At 29.3% G+C, this 21,052-nt stretch overlaps 1 protein-coding gene across 1 annotated transcript; it reads left to right on the top strand.

Annotated features, from left to right (window-relative positions):
• The first annotated feature begins 2,987 nt into the window (after positions 1–2,987).
• LOC126840337 (uncharacterized) lies at positions 2,988–11,676 on the top strand. The gene is made up of 2 exons (XM_050576001.1): positions 2,988–3,152; positions 10,019–11,676. The coding sequence occupies exons 1-2, from the start codon at positions 3,141–3,143 to the stop codon at positions 10,622–10,624; spliced, it is 618 nt and encodes a 205-aa protein (XP_050431958.1). The 5' UTR covers positions 2,988–3,140; the 3' UTR covers positions 10,625–11,676.
• The last annotated feature ends 9,376 nt before the right edge of the window (positions 11,677–21,052 follow it).

The raw sequence follows: 21,052 nt of genomic DNA, 5'->3' as shown, positions 1-21,052 counted from the left end.
ATAAATTATAACTGGGACATTACGCCTACTGTTTTGGATTCTGATATTGAAAAAAAAACATTGGTTAACCCAAATTAAATAATTGACGATACTATGGTCGGAACTTCCACAAGAAGTGGCTCGAGTATTTTTTGAAAATTCTATAGTCCTTTTGAAAGACAGAAATCGTTCGTCGAAAGTGAAAACCTTACAACGATTAATACTTTTATACCATATATTATTATTTATACCCTTTTTGACCTATATATTATATTACTATAAGGATGGATCTTGTTATTATTCCAACTTCCAAGTCTTGATATAATAACTAATCACAGAAAATAAAACAAGTAAATACAATGGGAGTAAAGGATACCAACATACATAATATGTTATGTACATTATGCAAGTTTGAGTGACAATTTAAAAACTAGAAACAAACTCATTTGTGTTTTTACCGTTTCAACATTTTTTAAGTAAAAAATTGACTAACAAATAAGATTTAACCGTTTATTGAATTTAATTTGAATAACGAGCCGCAAGAAGTAGCGTTGTCAATGGTTATTTTCATGAACCATGTCAAGTTTCAATACATACACACTGGGTAATATTGTTAACAGACAAAAGTTAAGATGTATAATAATAATAACGTTTTTGAAAGTATGTACTAAGTACAATTAGATATGAGAAGACATTGTATTATATCCGGCCCTGCTCTAATTTTCAACGAGATGTCTTATTTTCTTGTTCTTCACTTCCATTTGGATATATTTGCGGGTGTACAAAAACAGGTACGATTTTTATAGTACTGTTTATTTATTATTAATTTCCATAATTACTTGGCTCAACTGATGTGAACACTTCAATGTGTATGTCAGTGAGCCGTCCAAGGAGTCAATTATATTTGAGTCTATGATTTGCTTTTACATTTCTTGTGTGATTATATTCGTGGCAAGGACGGCGTGGCGATTATAAATATACAATTATATCTAGGACCCAGTTCGGGAGGTCACGATTTTCAAATTTGGTGCCACACATATTACCCCTAAGTATTCTATTTCAAACATTCAGTAACGCGTTATACGAATATTATGTTATTATATTCATTACACAGTGTATTCTAGGATTTGGTCGCAGTGACACACAGTGGCATATTAAGACCGTGACCGACTGTAGGTACACTGGAGATCTCAAAGCAAACGGGTATAACAACAATAATTATATCATTATTATTATGTTCAGTAAAAAAATGCAAAAAGTTGTGCAACAATTGATTGTCGGTTGTATTTCAAAACAAAATCATTGACTTAGGATTTTTGTTGACGTATTGCAACACTACGTCATAACATTATAGTTATTTATTTAATTGTTGTATTGGTCAGATTTTTACATTTTTCCATCCATTTTATAGGTGCCAAAAAAATAAATTCAAAACAGTTAAAATATCATAATATTATACGTATGATAAAAATGTTTATACTAAATGGGAAATATTTAGCGAAAAACCCATAAGACAAATTAATATTGATTATTATCTAATACACGCAGGGGTTGGAACTTTAAACCAAAAAAAAAAAAAAAACCATCCAAGATTGTTACCCGGTTTTCTACAAAAATCTTAAACCATAAAATCGTAAACTTCTATTAAAAAAATAATAAAATAACCTGTTTGTAATTAAAATACGTTTTTTCACATTAAAATCATTACAACTTGACTAATTCACATTGATAATACATAATATAGAACAGGTGAAAATTAACGTATTAAGCATTTATTAAAAACAACCAGTGCTAACTATAACCAGAACCAAAACATGTACATAAACATTTTTAGAACCCATATGGTTAGGCTAGGTTAGGTTAGGTTAGGTAGGTTAGGTTAACTGATAAATAGACAATAGAAACGGTTAGGGGGATGGTTTGGAAGGATTTATTATAACAAACTTGCACTGGGAACTTTAACGCAAGGTAGTTTTTTTAACGAAAATGTAAGCAAACTGAAAGTATGCGTAATACTTCCGTACTGTTAATAATTATTAAAACAACATCTAAATTATTGTCCCTTGCAATGTCATCAAAGGGATACTATGATCTATGCATTTTTACAGAAAGCTGTACCTACATAAAAATCAAAGGCGATTATTGTTAGGAAAAACATTGTTTATAAAGGCTGAAGTATAACCGGATGAACAAATTTACTACCGATAATGATTTATCATTAGAATTTTTCTATAAATATCCATTGCAATTGAAATTGCATAATTTTGTTATAAAGAAACTCTCGAAACCAAGTAAATGAAATCGTAAAACTATGAAATAGTTTTACAATTAATACTTATACTAACTACGAGTACCTATTTAGTAATACTAATTATTATATTTATAGATATGAACTAAAACATGTTTCACCCAAAATGTTTAACTATACATTTACTTAAGACAATAACTGTTTTACACAAACATTATCAGACTAGTTCTAAAACTTCTAAATAATATAAAATTTAAAAATACATAGTTTGTAAAATTGTGGTTGGACTTAGTTGGCCCAACTAAACTTATAGTTACTATAAATAAAAATGTAGCTGGCACAACTATTTATTTAGCTATCCTAGCTAGAAATTTGTTGTGTCCCTATATTAATCATAATTTTAGTTGGATGAACATGTATATTTTTCTGTCTAATAATACCAAGTACCACGGCGTGTAACGCAAGTGCGTTATTTACAAAATAAATCTAATAATTGCAAAATCACCTAAACCTATTTTAATTGCGCGTCGAAAACGGACACGATGGCGTGACGGTCATCGCGTGTAAGACAACATAATATTATTATTGTAGAAATGTATCGATAGATCTATAACGAATAGAAGGTTAGATCATTAATTCAACAAGTGGGATACATAGTGTTCATGTACCTATACTGGACTGTGATACGGACATGTATCTGCTATAATAAGGCGGTGGTGGTGGGATTGTCAGCTACTCGAACTGTTTTTATATATAAGTCTGTCGACCGCGCGTCACACGTTGTTCGACCGACCAAGGGTTGTATTTTTTTATTATTCTTTTTTTTAAACTATTATCGTTTTTACTATTTAACTTGTTTTTTTTTGTGCTGTGTTTTTATTTAATTTTTAGTTTTTAATCGACTAAGCAAAATATGAAGAACGTGGTAAGTCAATACGCGAAATCGCTAAAATACTAACAAAAACTTAGGTTATATGCGGATAATATTCATCGCACTCGTAAAAAATGATACAGATAACATTTTTTTTTTAATAAGTACAATTTGCCTTTGTTATATTCGTGTAATTATTATTATTCATGTAACTATATTGGTAAACATTAGCGTTAATTTTTAATAGAGTATCGTTAGTAAACGATTGGTGTGATTGTTTTTATAAAGTAGATATTTAAAATAATCCTAAAATTTCAACAATTTCAAATTCAATGCCGGGTTCATTATTTACCAATCATTTAAAAACCAATTAAAATATTTATACATTTTATAATTATTTTTTAATTAATCAGACACATTTTTTTAATAATCCCAAAATGTTGTGAAACAAATTTTTTAGAACAGTTGTTTTATTTGAAAGTTTAAAATATACGTTTTTTTGTACGATCTTTAGGTCGGTTGGATAACTCTTGTTCTACTAGAGACAAGAGTTGCCATCCTAGGGAACTGGTAAATACATTAATGAGTTTAAACTATATTTTAAGTGTTTTGAGTACCTAATTTATAAAATGACTACTAAATAGTTTTATTAATATAAATGTTTACTAGATATTTTCTTTTAAAATATTTCAATTTCAAATATTTTACTACTTTTTTCTGGATATTATTAAAAATTACAAAAATATTCATTGTTTAATAACAAAATACAATAGTTTTTTCTTGTGTTATAAATTCTAAACAATAAAATAAACAAAACAGTCAATTTGTTTTATTTTATATACAATTAATTAAGCTTGATAATCAAAGGATATTTTTATTCATAAAGCACATAAGATAAAAGGCCATTTCGTTTTTATTTAGCTTTCAATTAAAAATAATATAAGACAATTATGCAATAAATAAAAAAATCCAAATCCACATGAAAATCGAATAAATAATTTTACTTATTTATAATAGATACATAATATTTTTATTTTGTCATAGTTGAACCGGATCAAAATAAATTAACGATTGATTAACAAAAAGTTTATAAGAATTACAAGATTGGGAAAAGTTTGTAAGCATACGGGGTAGTTTCAAACGGGTTTTAGAAATATTCAAAACTATTGCCTTTACTTTAATTAAATGTATAACTCTATTAAAATAACTTGGTCTTAAAGCTAAAAATATTTTGGTTTTAGACAAACCTTTGCATTATTAAAATAATTTGCAATTCATTAAAAATTCAAATAATAATAATAATGGAAATAACATTTAAGTTTAAAAAAAAATTTAACTTAATTATTTAAAATCAAACTTTTATTCAATACGATTTATAATTTGTTATAAATAAAATCTGTTAGTGCATTCTTATCACACACAGAAATGTGGTCAGCCAGCCAAATCTGATCTCTATTGATATAAATAAAATTGTTTGTTTTGTGTGATCTAGATTTGGCGCCATTATTTAAAGAGTTAATCCAGAACTATTTAGCGAATAAAATAAAATAAAAATGGCTTTGTAAAACTATTGTTATGACTTTTGAAATATTTATTACTATTGTATTGATATTGTGTTCGATAGTTTTATTATGAAATATATTTTTTCTTGGGCAGCTCGCCAATAAACAGTCGTTTCTCTGCCGTTATTATTACCTATTAAATAATTATTAATTGTTTGTTCAATTCCCTTCTCTATCCGGATGATGATATTGACACAATACTTGCAAACAACCGTTTAATATGATATGTTATATATATTATATTAGTACAAAAGTTAGTCATCTCGCAGAGGCATAATGATTTAACGATTTCCATGAATATGAAGTGAACACAAATGTTCAATTAATAATTTTTGTTTTTATGATTTAAATTGAATGCACATACATAGGTTTTTTTTTGGGAAATAAACTGTAAGCTAACACTACCAGCACCAAATCTGAATCTCGAACAATACAAAAATGTTATTCCTATTTTAATGTATGGCAGGATAGAAACACTGTCTGTCTGTATTAAAATGTATTATTGTAAACTCGCGTTTTTAAAATGTCATTGTTAAATTAATATATCTTTTTTTTTTTTTTTAGTAATTTTTAAGCGTATTATCATTTTCAAATCTCTGCTTATATGGGGTGACTTAAAAAATTGTGTATATATTATATATTATAATCGGACTGTGTAGTAATTGTAAAACCAAATTCACTTGACGGCATACATAATGTAAAATATAATATTATTATGTATTCCGCACAGTGTCGCCGCCGACATGTGTTACACGGTGAACAACAATCGTTTTTCTTTTAGAGAAAATTCGATGGGTATAATCATATCATTTGGACAATTTAATTTAATATATTCGAATTACGAGACGTGTATTGTACGTGCTGTGAACAAGTCTACTTTCTGTTTTTTTTATTGGTATTATATAAAAACAGTTCATCTAGGTACTGCCACCATTGACGAAAACATTATAGGTTTTTTTTTTTTTATATAAATCTCGTGAATCGCTATAATGGCAAACGTGATATTGTTTATGAGCAAAGTCTTTAATCTTTAGATCTTAAAAATAAATGATTAAAGTAAACGATTCTTACTAAGTACGACGAATCTCGACTTTCACACAAGGAAAGTATTTTTTTTTTTGTTTGTTACTTTAGTATAATATATAATGCATTAAATCCTAAAACGGGGAATTAGTATTTTTGGAGTTCAACAATTATTAAACACAAAATAGGTATGTAAATTTTGACTCCTAAAAGGGAATAAGGACAAATTTCTAAAATAAGTTCATTATCACCAAAATCATAAATCTAAACACACATTCACGACAGTTTCTCTTTAACGAAGGCGAACCTACAACGAAATCTGCTGTTGCTTTACCAGACAAGGCGCCTATAGTTTGTTTGAGTTCATAAGATAAGATCGTAAAGAACGCCTTTGTATTGATCGATTCAATCTTATTGATTTCACCTACTTGATACGGCCACCAAATAATATCTCAACATAACTAACGCTAACAGACTAAAAAACTAAACATAGTCTAATAGTAGTTTTTCATCAGTGGTTAAACGTATCAAAATGTTGTGTAAATAGTACCTCCAAAATAACGTTTAAAAACGTTTTCTTAAAATATAGTAAATATTTTAACGCTAAGGTATTGATAATAATATAATAATATTTTTAATCCAGAAAACATAGTAATACAGTTATAGAAATAATATATTATCGTTTACAAAATGTTATTGGTTCATTTTTCCGTGTTTATTAAATCTCATAAGAAATAATTATTCAATTGTTGGAATTAAAGTAATATTATTTACATAATATTTTAGCATCTTTTTAAAAGAATATATTTTTAAAATGTATAATGACTGGCCAAAAACTAATTGTTCAAATATTTAAAAAATTGTTGTCAACACATTAAAAACATATTTTAAATTTTTGTTTAAAACTCTTATAAAAGTCAACAATTTTTTTTTAAAATCTACTTATATTAAAATATATTATAATTGCCGGGCTTAAAGTATAAAACCTGGTTAAACCTACTTTAAAAAAAATTCTAGAAATTAAATAATGCATGATAAAATAATAGGATCTTTAACATTTTTATACTATTTTCGAGTACTTAAAATTAACGTTATTTGTATTTATCTTAATCACGTTTAGTGGAGATTTATCTAAAACTGCGAAAAGTAAAAAAATAAAGTAAGTATCACCTTAAAACTTAAATTTAAAAGAACATGTTCAAGTTTTTTGTTAAGTCATGTATTTTGTTAAAAAAAAATTGTTTTTAAAAATAAATAGATTAGGATTTTTAATAGTGTTGAGTATTTAGGTTAATTTAGACACTAGCCACGGAATTTATTTAATAAAACATATCTGAATAGATACGATATCGATGTGTGAAATTACTAGGTTATAAAGAAATATAGATAATATAAAGCATTACCTGATGTTTTCTGAATAACAATATAAAAATTACAATTTTTGTCATTTTCCTATGGTCTATCAGTATAAGAGACAACGATTCCGGCTCGATAATGTCGGTTGAGATAAAAACCATACCAACACCAGCCATCGGGCTCATCTCTCATTATTAACAACAATAGCCGTTCAATTCACAATGCATTTTTTTTACATATTATTGTGGTGATCGACCGTTGTTTAACGTTTCTCGTTCTTCGTCTGTCCTTAGGCCTAGATCGTGTTACGTTCAATTATCGTCGGCACCAAGATAATTTCTCAAACTACTTATTAATATGAAATATGATTAGCCTTGGCGCTTCGGTCACACTTGACACTAGAAAAGGGTTGCGTCCGGCGCGGTTTCCACCGTGTTGCGCCAGGAAACGACGGTTGCACAACTCGGACCGCGGTGTGTGTGTGTTTTTTATTCAATTATTTTTTACTATTATTTATTTATTAGTATTCATCGCGCGCGCCCATATCGCACGCACAGGCGTATATACATGTATAAATATATAAATATATATATATATAAGTATATACATACTTAACAATACACACGCCGCATGCGTTTACCGTACATAAGAAAATTCCACGCAATTTGCCCCATTTCTCCATCGACATCGTACACGCCGTTTTTTTATTTTTTTTATAATAACGCACCCAAACCGGTACCGTTGTCTGCGACCGATACGAAATACCATCAATAAATAATAATAATAATAACGATAATAATTCTTTATACCAAACGGTAATCGTCGGCTACTGTCACGCGTCATTACCGACCGGCGCATATGTATTTTGTACAAACGAAAAATATTATATTATGCAAACGACAAATGATTATAATAACATTATTATTATTGTTATGTTATGCAGGTTAACACCTCGTGATGTCAACCGTGCCGTTTTGGAATTTCAATGATTTTAATATATTATATTACTGCTATTATGCGTTTTTTTTTTGTTTTTCGTCTTGAGGAACTTCTGCACAACCATTGGGTAGCCCGCCGTACCGTTGACACTACTATATAATATATATTATACACTACTATGCTTGTAAAATATATGAAATAAAAACCAAATTCGGTGATTATAATAATGGCATTAAATAATAGTAGGTGTATTATATTATATGTCGTCTTGTATGAGCGAGTTATGGCCCAATACCGTTGTTGTGAAAACAGAAAACCTTCGGTAATATCGTTAGATATTATACGAAAAATGAGGTGGGTACTATTCGAACCACGTAGGGCAAAAATATTCACACGTTTTCTAAGTAAAATAGATTTCGTAGATTTCATACATTGTGTATGGAAGTGATTTAAAGCTAATATTAATACAACACACTATACATGTAGGATCATGTTTGTAATTTTTTCAGCGATCAATATTGGTTTCCCGTTAAATGTAAACAAATTATTTTTAAATGTTTGAATTTCGAAAATAATAAAGCGAACTATATTATGTAATGAGTAATATTATTTATAATATTGTCATGTAATAATATCGTATGTACAAGAAGCCTACAAAGTAGGCATTCGAATATGTAATAGTTTTTAAGATATTGCTAGCAAAAACAAGTTTTCACAATATTTAAGCAAAAGTTTTTAAAAAATTCGAAGTTCAAACATCCTTTAATTGGGTTTAACAGACTGAACATATTTTTCTACCAGAGATTCGTGGTTTTAAAAATATATTTATAAAACATTGTTAAAATATTTACCGGGAAATCCAGTTAACGTAAGAAATTCATTTTCTCAAAAAATAGTTTCAATTTTGTAGTTTTTCTTTTTGAATACATTTTTATTTGTTATTGTACAATATTATAAAATTACCAAGTATTTGGATTTCTAGTATTTTTCAGAGTTCCTTCATCTTGTAAAACGGGAGTATATATTATTAAATTCAATATATATATATATATATATATAGTTAATATTATTAAATTAGAATTAAATTCTTAAAATGAGAATAATTTGTTGAAAATGATGACTGTTCGATAACCATATTCGAGTAATTACTTTTAAAGTTATTAGAGTTTAAAATTCAGAACGGGAGGGGAGTGAGGTTAACTAATACAAATAATACTATACACTTCACTCTTCTTTTCGCTTTAAACTTAAATAACTTTAAAAACCAGTCAAAATGTTCAGCAAATTCATATGAAGTATGAAAATCTTATAAGAAACGTTTGTACGAACTTATTTCAGCTTTTATAAAAATGTATTTTTTAATCAAATCAAATAGAATATATTATAATAGTAATTTGAATGTTTAAAGTGACGATTTTTACTTATACGATATGACAAAGTCTGTGTGTGAATGTCAAAAAATATATTAGACAAAGGAAACTATAAAACTATGAAGCTTATTTTTCAAAAAAAATTGAGTAGTACAAATATGATTTGTGTTAAGATCAACAAGAAAAAAACCAAAAAGAAATCGTGACAAGGATAGGTACATGATTATTATACTCTTAATACCATAATAGTCTCTAAGGCGGCGTATTGTATAGGCAATTTACGTGCTTTGCCGTATGCGGTCTTCATACACAACAGCGTTAGTAATTATTGTAAATTACTTGCAAATTGTTCTTATGGAAAAAAATATATCGTTATCAATTATCTGCTCACAAACTGCAAAAGAATTTAAATATTTTAAAAATATTGTCAAACATGTTATTTTCAAATACAAACGTTATGAAAATATGTTGAATATTTAAACGATACTTTATAAATACAATTTTTTAGACGTTAAATTTCACGCCTAAACATCACTGTTATATATTTTGATAAATATTGAAAACGCGTTTGTCAATATTTTAATTGTTTGGATTTTCGATCTATAGACTTAACCAATATCGTTAATACTTTTTTTTACATTGTTTTAAGTATAACCACTTTCTGTTGCAGGCGGTTTGTTTGTTTTTGGCCTCGCTGTCGTCGGTCATGTGCGAAGAGACTTCAGAAAAACCCGCGACCGAAAACAAAAGCGCGGACGACAAGAAGGTCGGGAAACGCGGCCTGTGGGACTTCGGTTTCGGTTTCAACGATCACCACGACCAGGGTTACGGTACGCTGGGCGGATACGGGCTGGGCAGCGCCATCGGTGGATACTCCGGACACTTTCCGCACATCCACAAGCATCATTATCCCACTCATATCCACACGGCCACGACGATTACCAAAAGCGTGCCGGTACCTCAGCCGTACCCCGTGACCGTCGAGAAGCACGTGCCCTATCCCGTGGCCGCTCCGTATCCGGTCGAAGTGCCCCGACCGTATCCGGTGGCCGTTCCCAAACCGTATCCAGTGACCGTCGAGAAACACATACCCGTGCCCGTTGACCGACCTTATCCCGTGCACGTACACCATGCTTATCCCTATCCGGTGGTCAAGCACGTGGGCATACCGGTGCCGCATCCCTATCCGGTCGATGTGCACAAATCATCATCGTTCCCGTCGTTCCCTTCTTTGCCCTTCCACAGACCGTTGTATTCCGACCACGACTTGTGGTGATAAATTTGTTTGTTTTTTTTTTTGTAAGTAGACACCGCAATATTATATATCTGGATTTGGGGTCTAAGACGGTCTATTCGATTCCAAAATAATATATTGTTATCCGCAAAACTCAGGAAACTGCTTATTAAAAAAAATTAACTAAAACTTATTTTTAAACATTTAATTATTGAAATGTCGACAAAACGGAATTAAATGTTTAAAAATTATTTTTGGCCTATGATTTAACGTTTCAAAAAAATATCCCTACATTTTGTACAAAACATTCTATAAACAAGAAGTCTTACTCGTCATTTCCTCCTTAAATGTTTCGACTAAATATTTTGTCAATTGTTTTTTAACATTTTATTTGAAAGTATTTTTTTAATAAAAATAATTTCGTGTAATCTTGTTGATTTAAATAATTTAAAGCATGTTGTAATTTCCCAAATGATAAAATTATATTTTTATGTTTTACGTTCATGTTTTTGGATCAGTGGTCGACCCTTTAAGATCAAAGTTAATGATTAATTTAATCAATTTTTAGCCTTCTACTCACAAATGACGGATTTTCTCTCAGCGTTTTCTTATAACACGGTTACCACCAGGTGTTTGACCGTGCAAGTTAAGTGTGTGACCTTGCCATATGTACCGGACACAACCGTCGCATCTGAATCGTAAACAAATATCGAGTACTTGTTTTCTCTAAGCCGGTACACAGACAATATTTTTTCTGTTTTTCCTACAGTATCTACCTATTCGTTGTTTAAAGTTTTCTTTTTTTTACATTATTTTTTCCTTTGTTAAATGTATGTTTTGTACCATATTATGATAGTTTTGTATTAATTCTATAATAATATATTATAATATGTTGAGATAATCATAAATCTGTATTATGTGTCTCGAGCGTCGGTTCAAAATGTAAAACGGCTACTAGTCGTTAATGCGATAAATATAATAATGTATATTTAGAAGATAATAAACTATTATTATAATAATAAATGTATCCATTGTTATTAATTGTCGATGCCTTTATTAAAAATAAACAATTGATTGATCTTGTAATAAGAAAATTGTGTATCTTTTATTTATGGTTAATTTTTCAATTACAAATGAAAAAATATAAAAGAGTTTTAATGTTAAAGTTACTAAGTAACAGTAATTTATTTTTAAACTATAAAACTGCATAAATTGTAATTTAATGACAAAATTTAATACATCTTTTAGCTAAGAGAATAATTAAATATTTAAAACAATTTTAATAGACAGTACAATTACGTAATATTGAAATATTAATTAGGTACGTTTTTAGTTATGTAACTGATTTAATTATTGTATATTTCAAAGTAAAATTTTACATTGTGTACCATAAAATAACAATATAAAACACAATAAGGAATACGTGGTAATAGACCGCGGTACTATACAATTTAACTAAATTAATTTTCGCTACTATCATAATTATCGCAAGACAAATTTACAATATAAATCGAAAAAGTGTCTTGTTAAAAATAATATATCTTTTCATTTCCGGTATAGGTAAACCGAAAATCAGCAGTCATGAACTAATCGACGATTATTGATACAGTATAATTTAATTAACAGCCATAAATTAATTAAATAAGGTATATTTAAGGAAAGTATCTAGTTTTGATTAGTGGCCTTTCATGGAAACTATTATGCAGTTTGAGGTCATCGCATCAACGACTTAACAATATGCTTTGTTTGAAAAATATTTCAAACCCGTTTGACCAACTGCCGTTTCTTCCGACATTGTTTGACCTTTCATGAGGACGTCATACCCTTTAAAAATAACCGCCAAGACGTTTTTATGGAAAAGCGTGTAGGTCAAAGCAAATAGTCATAGAAAAACAGGTTCTCTTGTTGATTTTTTTTTTTAGAAATTTAAATACAAGCACTTAAAAAGAGAAAACAATTTTAAAATGTAAATAGTAAATTTTGGGTTAATAATTTAAAAAAAAAGCCGACGAGAAAACCTAGATAAAGTTGTCATTATTTTAAATATCTAAAAAAAATTCCATCATCATTATTTAGACAGTAATAGAGAATAGGCGTAGATATGTTTAGATAATTTTTTTTTAATCGCTGCTAAGGATTCTGTGATAGTATAAAAAATAAATTAACTAGGTACTAAAAAAAATTAGTTTAACCTTTAAATTTTTCAACAAATCGCATACATCTAACGGCTAACTCTTTAAAAAATGGGATTATGACTTCCTCTTGAGATAAAAAATATTTCTAAATAAATTAAAAACTATTTTCCAAGAGACCATTACGACGTTTAACGGTATCAAAATAAAATAAAATGTTTTTAATTGCTGTATGGGATAAATTGAATATATTGTAATAGTGTCCAACGATACCCTAAACATTTTATTAGATATTTTAGATGTTAACAACCAAGACTTGTTTACTCAAGTTGTGGCATAAAAGATTTTCCCATGTGGTGAACGATTGTGATCTACAGAAAATATGTGAATTAAAATATTATATTATTTTATTAGTTATATGCTTGCAGTATATATTGATAATACATAAGCGACAATGTGCACCGTGCAGAATAAAAATTGCTACACCGAACGACGTGCATCTAGGTATGCGTTTTAGATGGAAGTCATAAACGTCTCATGCAATACAAATAACAATATAGCTTTCAAAATAAGTATCTGCGAGACCTTCACTGCGTGGTCGCCCTGCCCACGGGTTAAGAACGTGGCTTTATTAGCTGGAAGTTCAAAAAAATAAAAATACAATAGAGCTGTCTATGTACGAACTACTTTGACCTGACAGATGGCAACGTCGGGGATTCTCGTGAGAATCACCTTGGCGGCTATTAGTATTCGTCACGGTTTCTCGACGGACAGCTCGATTCTCACAGACTGGCAATTTGTGAGTTTGCCAAAACTGCCAGCATAATACTCGATAATAAAATAATATGTTAAATAATGAATATCAAATAACATATAATGTACGAAGAGGCGCCACAAGTACAGCCCAGTGAATAGGAATGTAACATTTGGTTCTATTTAATTTTTTTGAAGATGCTGTGTCTAAGAAGTTATCGCACAGTGCAGTAGTCGTTTAGTGTTGATTTACAAAACTATCTAAGCAAATTCAATGTAAATTTATAGAAATAAAGAGTTACAGTAAGTACAGACTTACAAAATAAACATCATTCTGAATTTGTACGTTTGATACAGAGTTGGACATTATTTATTCGAATAATAAAGCGTTAATTTCTTATAAAACTAAAATTAAAACAATACCTTCGTTATTCAAATTGTTTTTGTTGAGAATACGTCTACAGCTAAATAATGCCCAACTTAAAATTAAAAACTTTTTATTCGAATGATATGATATTTTATTTTTGAATAAAAAAAATCGAATAATGTCTTGTTTGAATAAATGTGTTCGTTATGTTGATTCGAAATTAATTGTTACAAAAGTACTATTCTTATTGGCACAAATAGAGGAACAAAACAAGTTTCTCAAGTGAAGTAAAACCTAACCTAACTATAAGTTTAAATCAGGATTGTTAAATTGATATTAAACAAATACGATCGTATCTTTCTAAATAAATAAAACCTTAAAATGTATAGGCCAACAGCACTAACTTTAGGTTTTAAAGATTTTTATATTCCAAGGCCCAACTAAATTTCCGTCAATAGGAGTTACGGGTAGGCAATCAGAAAGTCTCCTTTTAAGAGCGAGTTACAAATATTTTAATTTAATTTATACCGACAGCACCGCTAAGCAAAGTGTTATCAACACAATCTAATGTAACAGTTACAAAACTGAATTGTAAAAAACAAATAGGTACAGCAATAATATATTATTGTTATGTAATTTTCAAAATATATATCATTATGCAATAATTGTTTAAGCGTCGCCTTCTAAATAATTTAATCTATATATATGGTGTAACTTATATGTAGATTTGTATATGTCCGTTGAAAAAAAAAACAATTGTGTCCACAAAATATGTATAGATTTTATTCTATTGACTTCTTCAGCAACTGGAAGTAAAAAAAAAAGAACATCAATTCTAAACTGGTTTCTAACGTATAAATTCTATAATAATATCATAGCAGTTTATACTGTAAAATGTCTGAACTTAACGATTGGACGAGAATATAGTATATCATGTCCCTGTATTTGTTATTACACACTTGTCAGTTATCTAGGTAATAATATTTATTACTATAACATTTCCCAACACTAATATTGCCCATCAAATTCCCGACTCCTACGCTTCCTCTAGTATGATCGTTACTGACCAATATATGGAAATAGAAACAACAAAGGAGATAATTAACTGCTAAATAAACGGCTGAATTGATATTACATATTGTAGTAGACATATTATTGCATTGTTTCGATGAAGTGGCGAAACGTCTTTATTCTTTTGACGCCATCGTTCGCTAAAATGATTTACTGCATTTGCGGCGGAGAAAGGCGTCGGCTAATTAAAACCACAATACAGTATCTCCTCCTAATATACTTTATAGCACTATAAAATCTGATTTCTGAATCTCCCGACAAAAAAGAATATATATTTTATCATGTTGTTGTCGTTACATAAAATAATTATTATGCATACGCAACTATAGAAGCAACGTGGGCAACATACATCAAGTTTAAGTAAAACTTAATAATATCATTATTAAATCAATTATTTGTGAACAGATATTTAAAACAAAAAGTATCACGGCCAAAATCAACAAATTTTTCCGACTTTAAACTTACCCTCTGTACATTCCGGATGTGATTTCTAAGCGATTGATGGGCTACTCGAGTCCAATAATCCATTCGTATAACGAGTAGGAAGCAAACGAGGAGAGATAAACGCCTGTACACCTAATTAAACCACAACTGGTATTACAAAAACAAATTATACGTGACTGATTAATGGGATATTTGCGAGCTAATTTAATTCGCATGAAAATATAACTCCAATATTACGTACTGCCACGGCCTAATTGCATAACCCAATCATAATAATGATATATTATAAAGTATTACATTAAATACTAGAATAACGTTTACATTTAGGTCATTTTTATACAGTATAGCGTTTAGAGCAGCTATTTTGGCCAACGGAACGCACTCGAAAAACTATTATACAAATCGTCATATCAATTTCGACTAGTAGCTGTTTTTTTGATGTTGAAAAAACCAATAGTAATAACAAACAACTATTTAAACCAAATTATAGATGCGTTTATAACACATCACTATCTTCGACGTTTCTACTCAGTCATCTCAAGCATTTTATAATTTTGTACATTATAGATGCTTATAATATATATATATATATATATATATATATATATATATGTAATATAATTGAAGAGTGTAATAAAAAAGGCTATAAGTGCCAATCGACAAGGAAATTTCTGGTTACATTGGCGTTGAAACATACATCCTTTTTGGCTGGAAAAATAATTTTTGGAAAAAATGGCACTTAGCCATTTAGGCATTTAGGACTTAGGTTTGATTCCATTTTTCAACTATAGAAATTACTTATTGTACTACGTACCCTGACATAGATAGTATACATATGTATATCATTTATTTCTTAAATGAAACAAAATTAACAATAAATATTAAATACTTGTATCTATTATTATTTAAAATATATTTTTTTAAATAAACAGTTTTGGATTCCACTTATGGCCTAGTTTATTGCATATTTTTAGAATTATAATTCACTCTATGATCTGGGTGGTTTGCCAATTTTTTATTTGGCACGAAATAGTTCCGTTAGGTATTCGTTAAAAATATGAAGTCTCGCTTTTAAAAGAAACTAAAACATTCCAGTATAGATATGTAATTGTGTTCACTTGGCACCAGCACCTCCTAGTAAGTGTAAGTATACAATATTGGTATTATTATGTCAACATCACGTACTATGTTAACAGTGTTATTTTTGAAATGCAAATTTTTAGATTGAAATAGTCGATTATGAAAAAAACACTTTTTGAACGTGACTCAACGTATATGGAAGACAATTGACAAAACAATTATAATATGATATTAGTTATTTGTTTAGTGTCGACTCAAACTGTATTTTCTAATTAAAGTTATTTGAACACAATAATCCGTCGATATTGACTACCCAATACACGTGCCCCAAAAAACTGTTATTAAAAAATTAATATTTCATCATCGATCACTGTATATGGACTTGTTGTACATGACTCATGTCATGGCGCAGAGTTTTATGACAAAAATAATAAATTAATGTGTTGTTTTTTTCTTGTAACAATAGTCATTCTCCAAAACGGAAGTATTTCCGCCAGAATTAAAATTTCACTTATCTCATCACAAAACGTATTAAAAAAAGTTATTGACTATATTGAGATGTGACACAGTTGACACCAAATTAGTATGTTCAACGACAACTGCAGATAAAGCAGTACAATATATTGTAAAAACAAATTCTAGCAATAATAATAATAAATTGATGTTAGTATGTTTCATGACGTTTACATGATAAGAATATTATAATGATAAATGGTAGTTCGTTTAAGCGGTTTATACTGTTAATAAATTACACTACTCGTTTATTTATAACAGGACTTAAATTTATGTGTTAAGTATTATCAAACATTATGTGCTAGCGCCAGCTAATTTAAATTTGTCCATTTAATTATGTACGAGGAAAATAAATTTGCCTGTCGTCCGTTTTAAACTTTTGCGTTAGTAATTAGGAGCATATTATAGGTCCCGATTGTGGGTATAATAAGAATATTAAATTTGAATATTGTTCATATTATTTAATTAGTGTAATTATACTTCAGAAAATGGGATTTAGCCACATCTATACTTCTACATAGGATCTAGGCACTAAGTATGTATGTTAAATTACCGCACTAAAACGTTTTGATAGAGTTTTTCAGTTGTAAGATAGATATAATTACAAGTATTATATTGCTTCCTAGCTCTTGAACATACTCGACTTCAGATTAAACAGCATAATATAATAAAGGAGTGCTGTATTCTGCCGCTGATTAGTGTGCGCAAATATAATTCACGCTGCATTTCCTTTCCTCGTGTTCTTTTTTAATTCGCATACTTAAAACCTGTAGAACTACTTGACATAGAGTACTGGTACGTAAACAGTTTTAATAGATTAGGCAAGCTAAGTCGATTATTATGCATCGAATTTAGGAATTTAGTTGTTAAATGCGTACTATAATTTGTTTATTTTTAATCTATTATTTATTCTTATAAAAGATCAAATATGGACATTGGATGTGCATTGTTGGACACCCAAATAATATCTAAAAATACAAAGATATAATAAATTTAGAGTCGAGTAGCCCACTTATCTGCATACAAATAGGGCAAAAGCATTTTTTTCCCCACAAATATAATGATCAGTTTTAATTTTGGCTGAAAGTGATTGTAGATTTAATATAAATTAATAGGTTATATAAAACACACAATTCATTGGATATTTCTATTGTTTCATAGTTGACAGGCACTAATTATTTTTCGTCAACTTTTAGCACTTAACAATGTTAAATTTAATTTTTAATTTATAAATCAAATACTTTGGTTCTACAATTTTTTATTTTGAAAACAAAACATATTATCCCGTCTACATTCTAACAGCTTTAGATAGGTTTATTGTCACTAAACGTTTTTGCTATTGTGTTAGTAGCTTTCTATTCACACCCATTACTGTAGTTAAGTGTTACTATATTTAAAAAAAATGATTTAGGTATATTGCGCATTAAAATTAGGATTGCGAAATTTCCAAAAATATATGCTGAGATATTCCTGAAAGCCATATTAGGTAGGCTCACAGTCATCCCGCTCCATAACCCCGTACTTCTTTCCACGATCATATTATAGTTTCTATAGTCTGACTGAGAGTTCTGCAGTATCTGCACCTTTTTATTAAAAAAAAAAAAGCAATTTAGTTTTTATTTGACCCATTTGTTAACAGTTACCTCGCACCTGACCTTAATCACAGTATAATTTGTTGTAGCAAATGTATGAAGAAATTTAAACGTTTCGACATGACTCGATGAGTATAAAATTATTTTTAAAATATTTTTGTAATTTTAACGCCCTTGAATAAACAAAATGCTTGAGTAAGTGTAAGAGTCACCCCTGTAGTTGTGGCCATGAATCGATCCAAATGACCAAATCCTTCACTGGTCCAACTTTAATATCTCATCTATGTTATAATCGCCACCCAGTCGACTACTGTATAATTAAATTGATTATATTATAATAGGCAGTCCACGTATTCTCCGTTTTGTAAACAAAAATATAATTTTGTACTGATAACAAAACGTATAATTATGAATTAGTGACCAATTGAAAGATAATAGTAGCCTGGTTAATTATAGTAAGTTTTTCTTCGGACCAGCGAATGACGTCAAAAACACAAGCTATACGCTTATCGAGGTCACTGAAAATGCAGAATAAATCGGTGGACACGCACATTTTTTGATTTTTGAAATCTCATACACAATATTCTAGTATATTATGTGACCACGGCAGCTATATTGACTGATGCAATTCGGATTTTTTCTGTCGGACGAAACGTCTACTTATTATATATAAAAATACAAAAAAACCGCACTCGTGCCATTGCGTTGAATACCTAACTCGGTTGCCCTCGGCTGATCGTCGTGTGTTACAATAATAACAATAATTACCTACTGCTGAGGTGGACGTGTCGTCACCGCGACGGTTGGCCGACAACTGACTGCGAATCGGTAACGTTCGTGCACTGCCGTTGCCATTTCGGGTGTTCGTCTGCAACTCGCATTGTTATCGTCAATGACCCGGTCGTGTGGTAACGGGACGAGTTCAAAACGTGATGCTCATGATTGTCCGGCTGAAAGGGGTTAATGTAATAGTATGCCGCATGTAAAAATAAATTGCAACTAAGTATACAAAAAAAGTATTACACCAGCAACTTTTGTCTGTTGGCCAGTAAAAAAAAAAAAAAAAATTCACGCATACATCGTGAACATAATATTATATATTGTATTCTGTGCATTGCATTCGCAAAATCACGATGAACAATATATAATTAGTATTGTTGTTTGCCGTTGACTAATACGACTGTTTTTATTGTGGTTGTAACTTATGGGCGCGCGGTGGAGTTTTCAAAAAAAATGTTTTAAAACCCTTACCTACAACAATGTAAAATAAGTAACTAAAATTCATAATATAACACAATTCTCAGCTGCTGGCTGGCATCAGTTGTGTATATTTTATATCTGTATTCTATAATTACTGGCATCGCATTATGATTAAATTTTGGCTGTCGATAGTAACGATTTATGTAATAATAATGTAAAGTAGATCATAGTAGGCCTATTTTTATAATTGCTGTGATTATACGCGATTGTGCAATAATCTCGTTTAACGAGGAAAAGATTCGTTGGCGATCAAGCATAATAATATCGCATGTACGATAATAATATTCTAGCTTCAGTAGACTTTATATTTAAATATCAACGTGGTATTATTACATTAATCAATGGTCTTGGCGGAAACGTCCATAAAAACAAAATATTGTAAATTTCCGTTAGTTGTAAGTTGGCATTACAATTATTATTAAAAATCGCGAACCTATGAAGCTTGTTTGATTGGTAAAATGTATATTGAATATAATTTATTGTATTCATGGATACACAACATCCGCAAAAGTTTTTTTCTTTAACAGACACTTGTTTGTCGCGTTCACATCGGCGAGAAGCCATACAAATGTATGAAGATATACGTAAAAAATAATTTAAAAAAAATCTTATTTCAAGTCGCATCAAGCAAAAGAAAATATTGAAATGACAATACAGACATATGTATGCAGGTCTATAGTCTCACGGTAATATGGACTTAGCAGTTGATTTGAAAAGTAAACATTAAACTAAACACCTTCATTAACCATCATCATCCAACTTTCATTTACCATACTGTATACATGGTAAACTATTTTTTCATAACTCACAAACCCTTTAATACGTTCAGTAAATTAGTATTGAGTAACAAATAATAACATGACTTTTGTCATTAATGTTTTATAATTAGGAATACACCCTGTACTTTTAAATACCTTTAAATTAACCAAAAAATGTGAATATTCACACAGAAATCTGTGAATAAATAAAAATACCTTCTCGCTTTGCATCGAAGCTAAAATTACATTAAGATCTGTGAATACAAATGTATTCACAAAGAAATTGTTACTACAAAAAAAAATCACAAAATAAGTTGGGAATTTACAATTTTTCCTGTGAATTTATTTGTATTTACAGGAAAATGTGTGAATACAATCGTATTAGTATTCACGCATGTGAATACAAATAACTAATAAGTGTATTATGAATAAATTCGTATTCGTATTTATAAATAATTTATTGTAAGATATTGATAAAATAAACATTTTAGGAAAACTAA

The sequence above is a fragment of the Adelges cooleyi genome, unplaced genomic scaffold (assembly GCF_023614345.1).
Source record: "Adelges cooleyi isolate 19-005CV unplaced genomic scaffold, UGA_ACOO_1.1 ACOO_flye_CR_arks_rails_tigmint_CR_PRNA_376, whole genome shotgun sequence".
Lineage (NCBI taxonomy): Eukaryota > Metazoa > Arthropoda > Insecta > Hemiptera > Adelgidae > Adelges > Adelges cooleyi.
The sequence above is the reverse complement of the archived record's forward strand: the minus strand, read 5'-3'. Positions and strand labels throughout refer to the sequence as shown.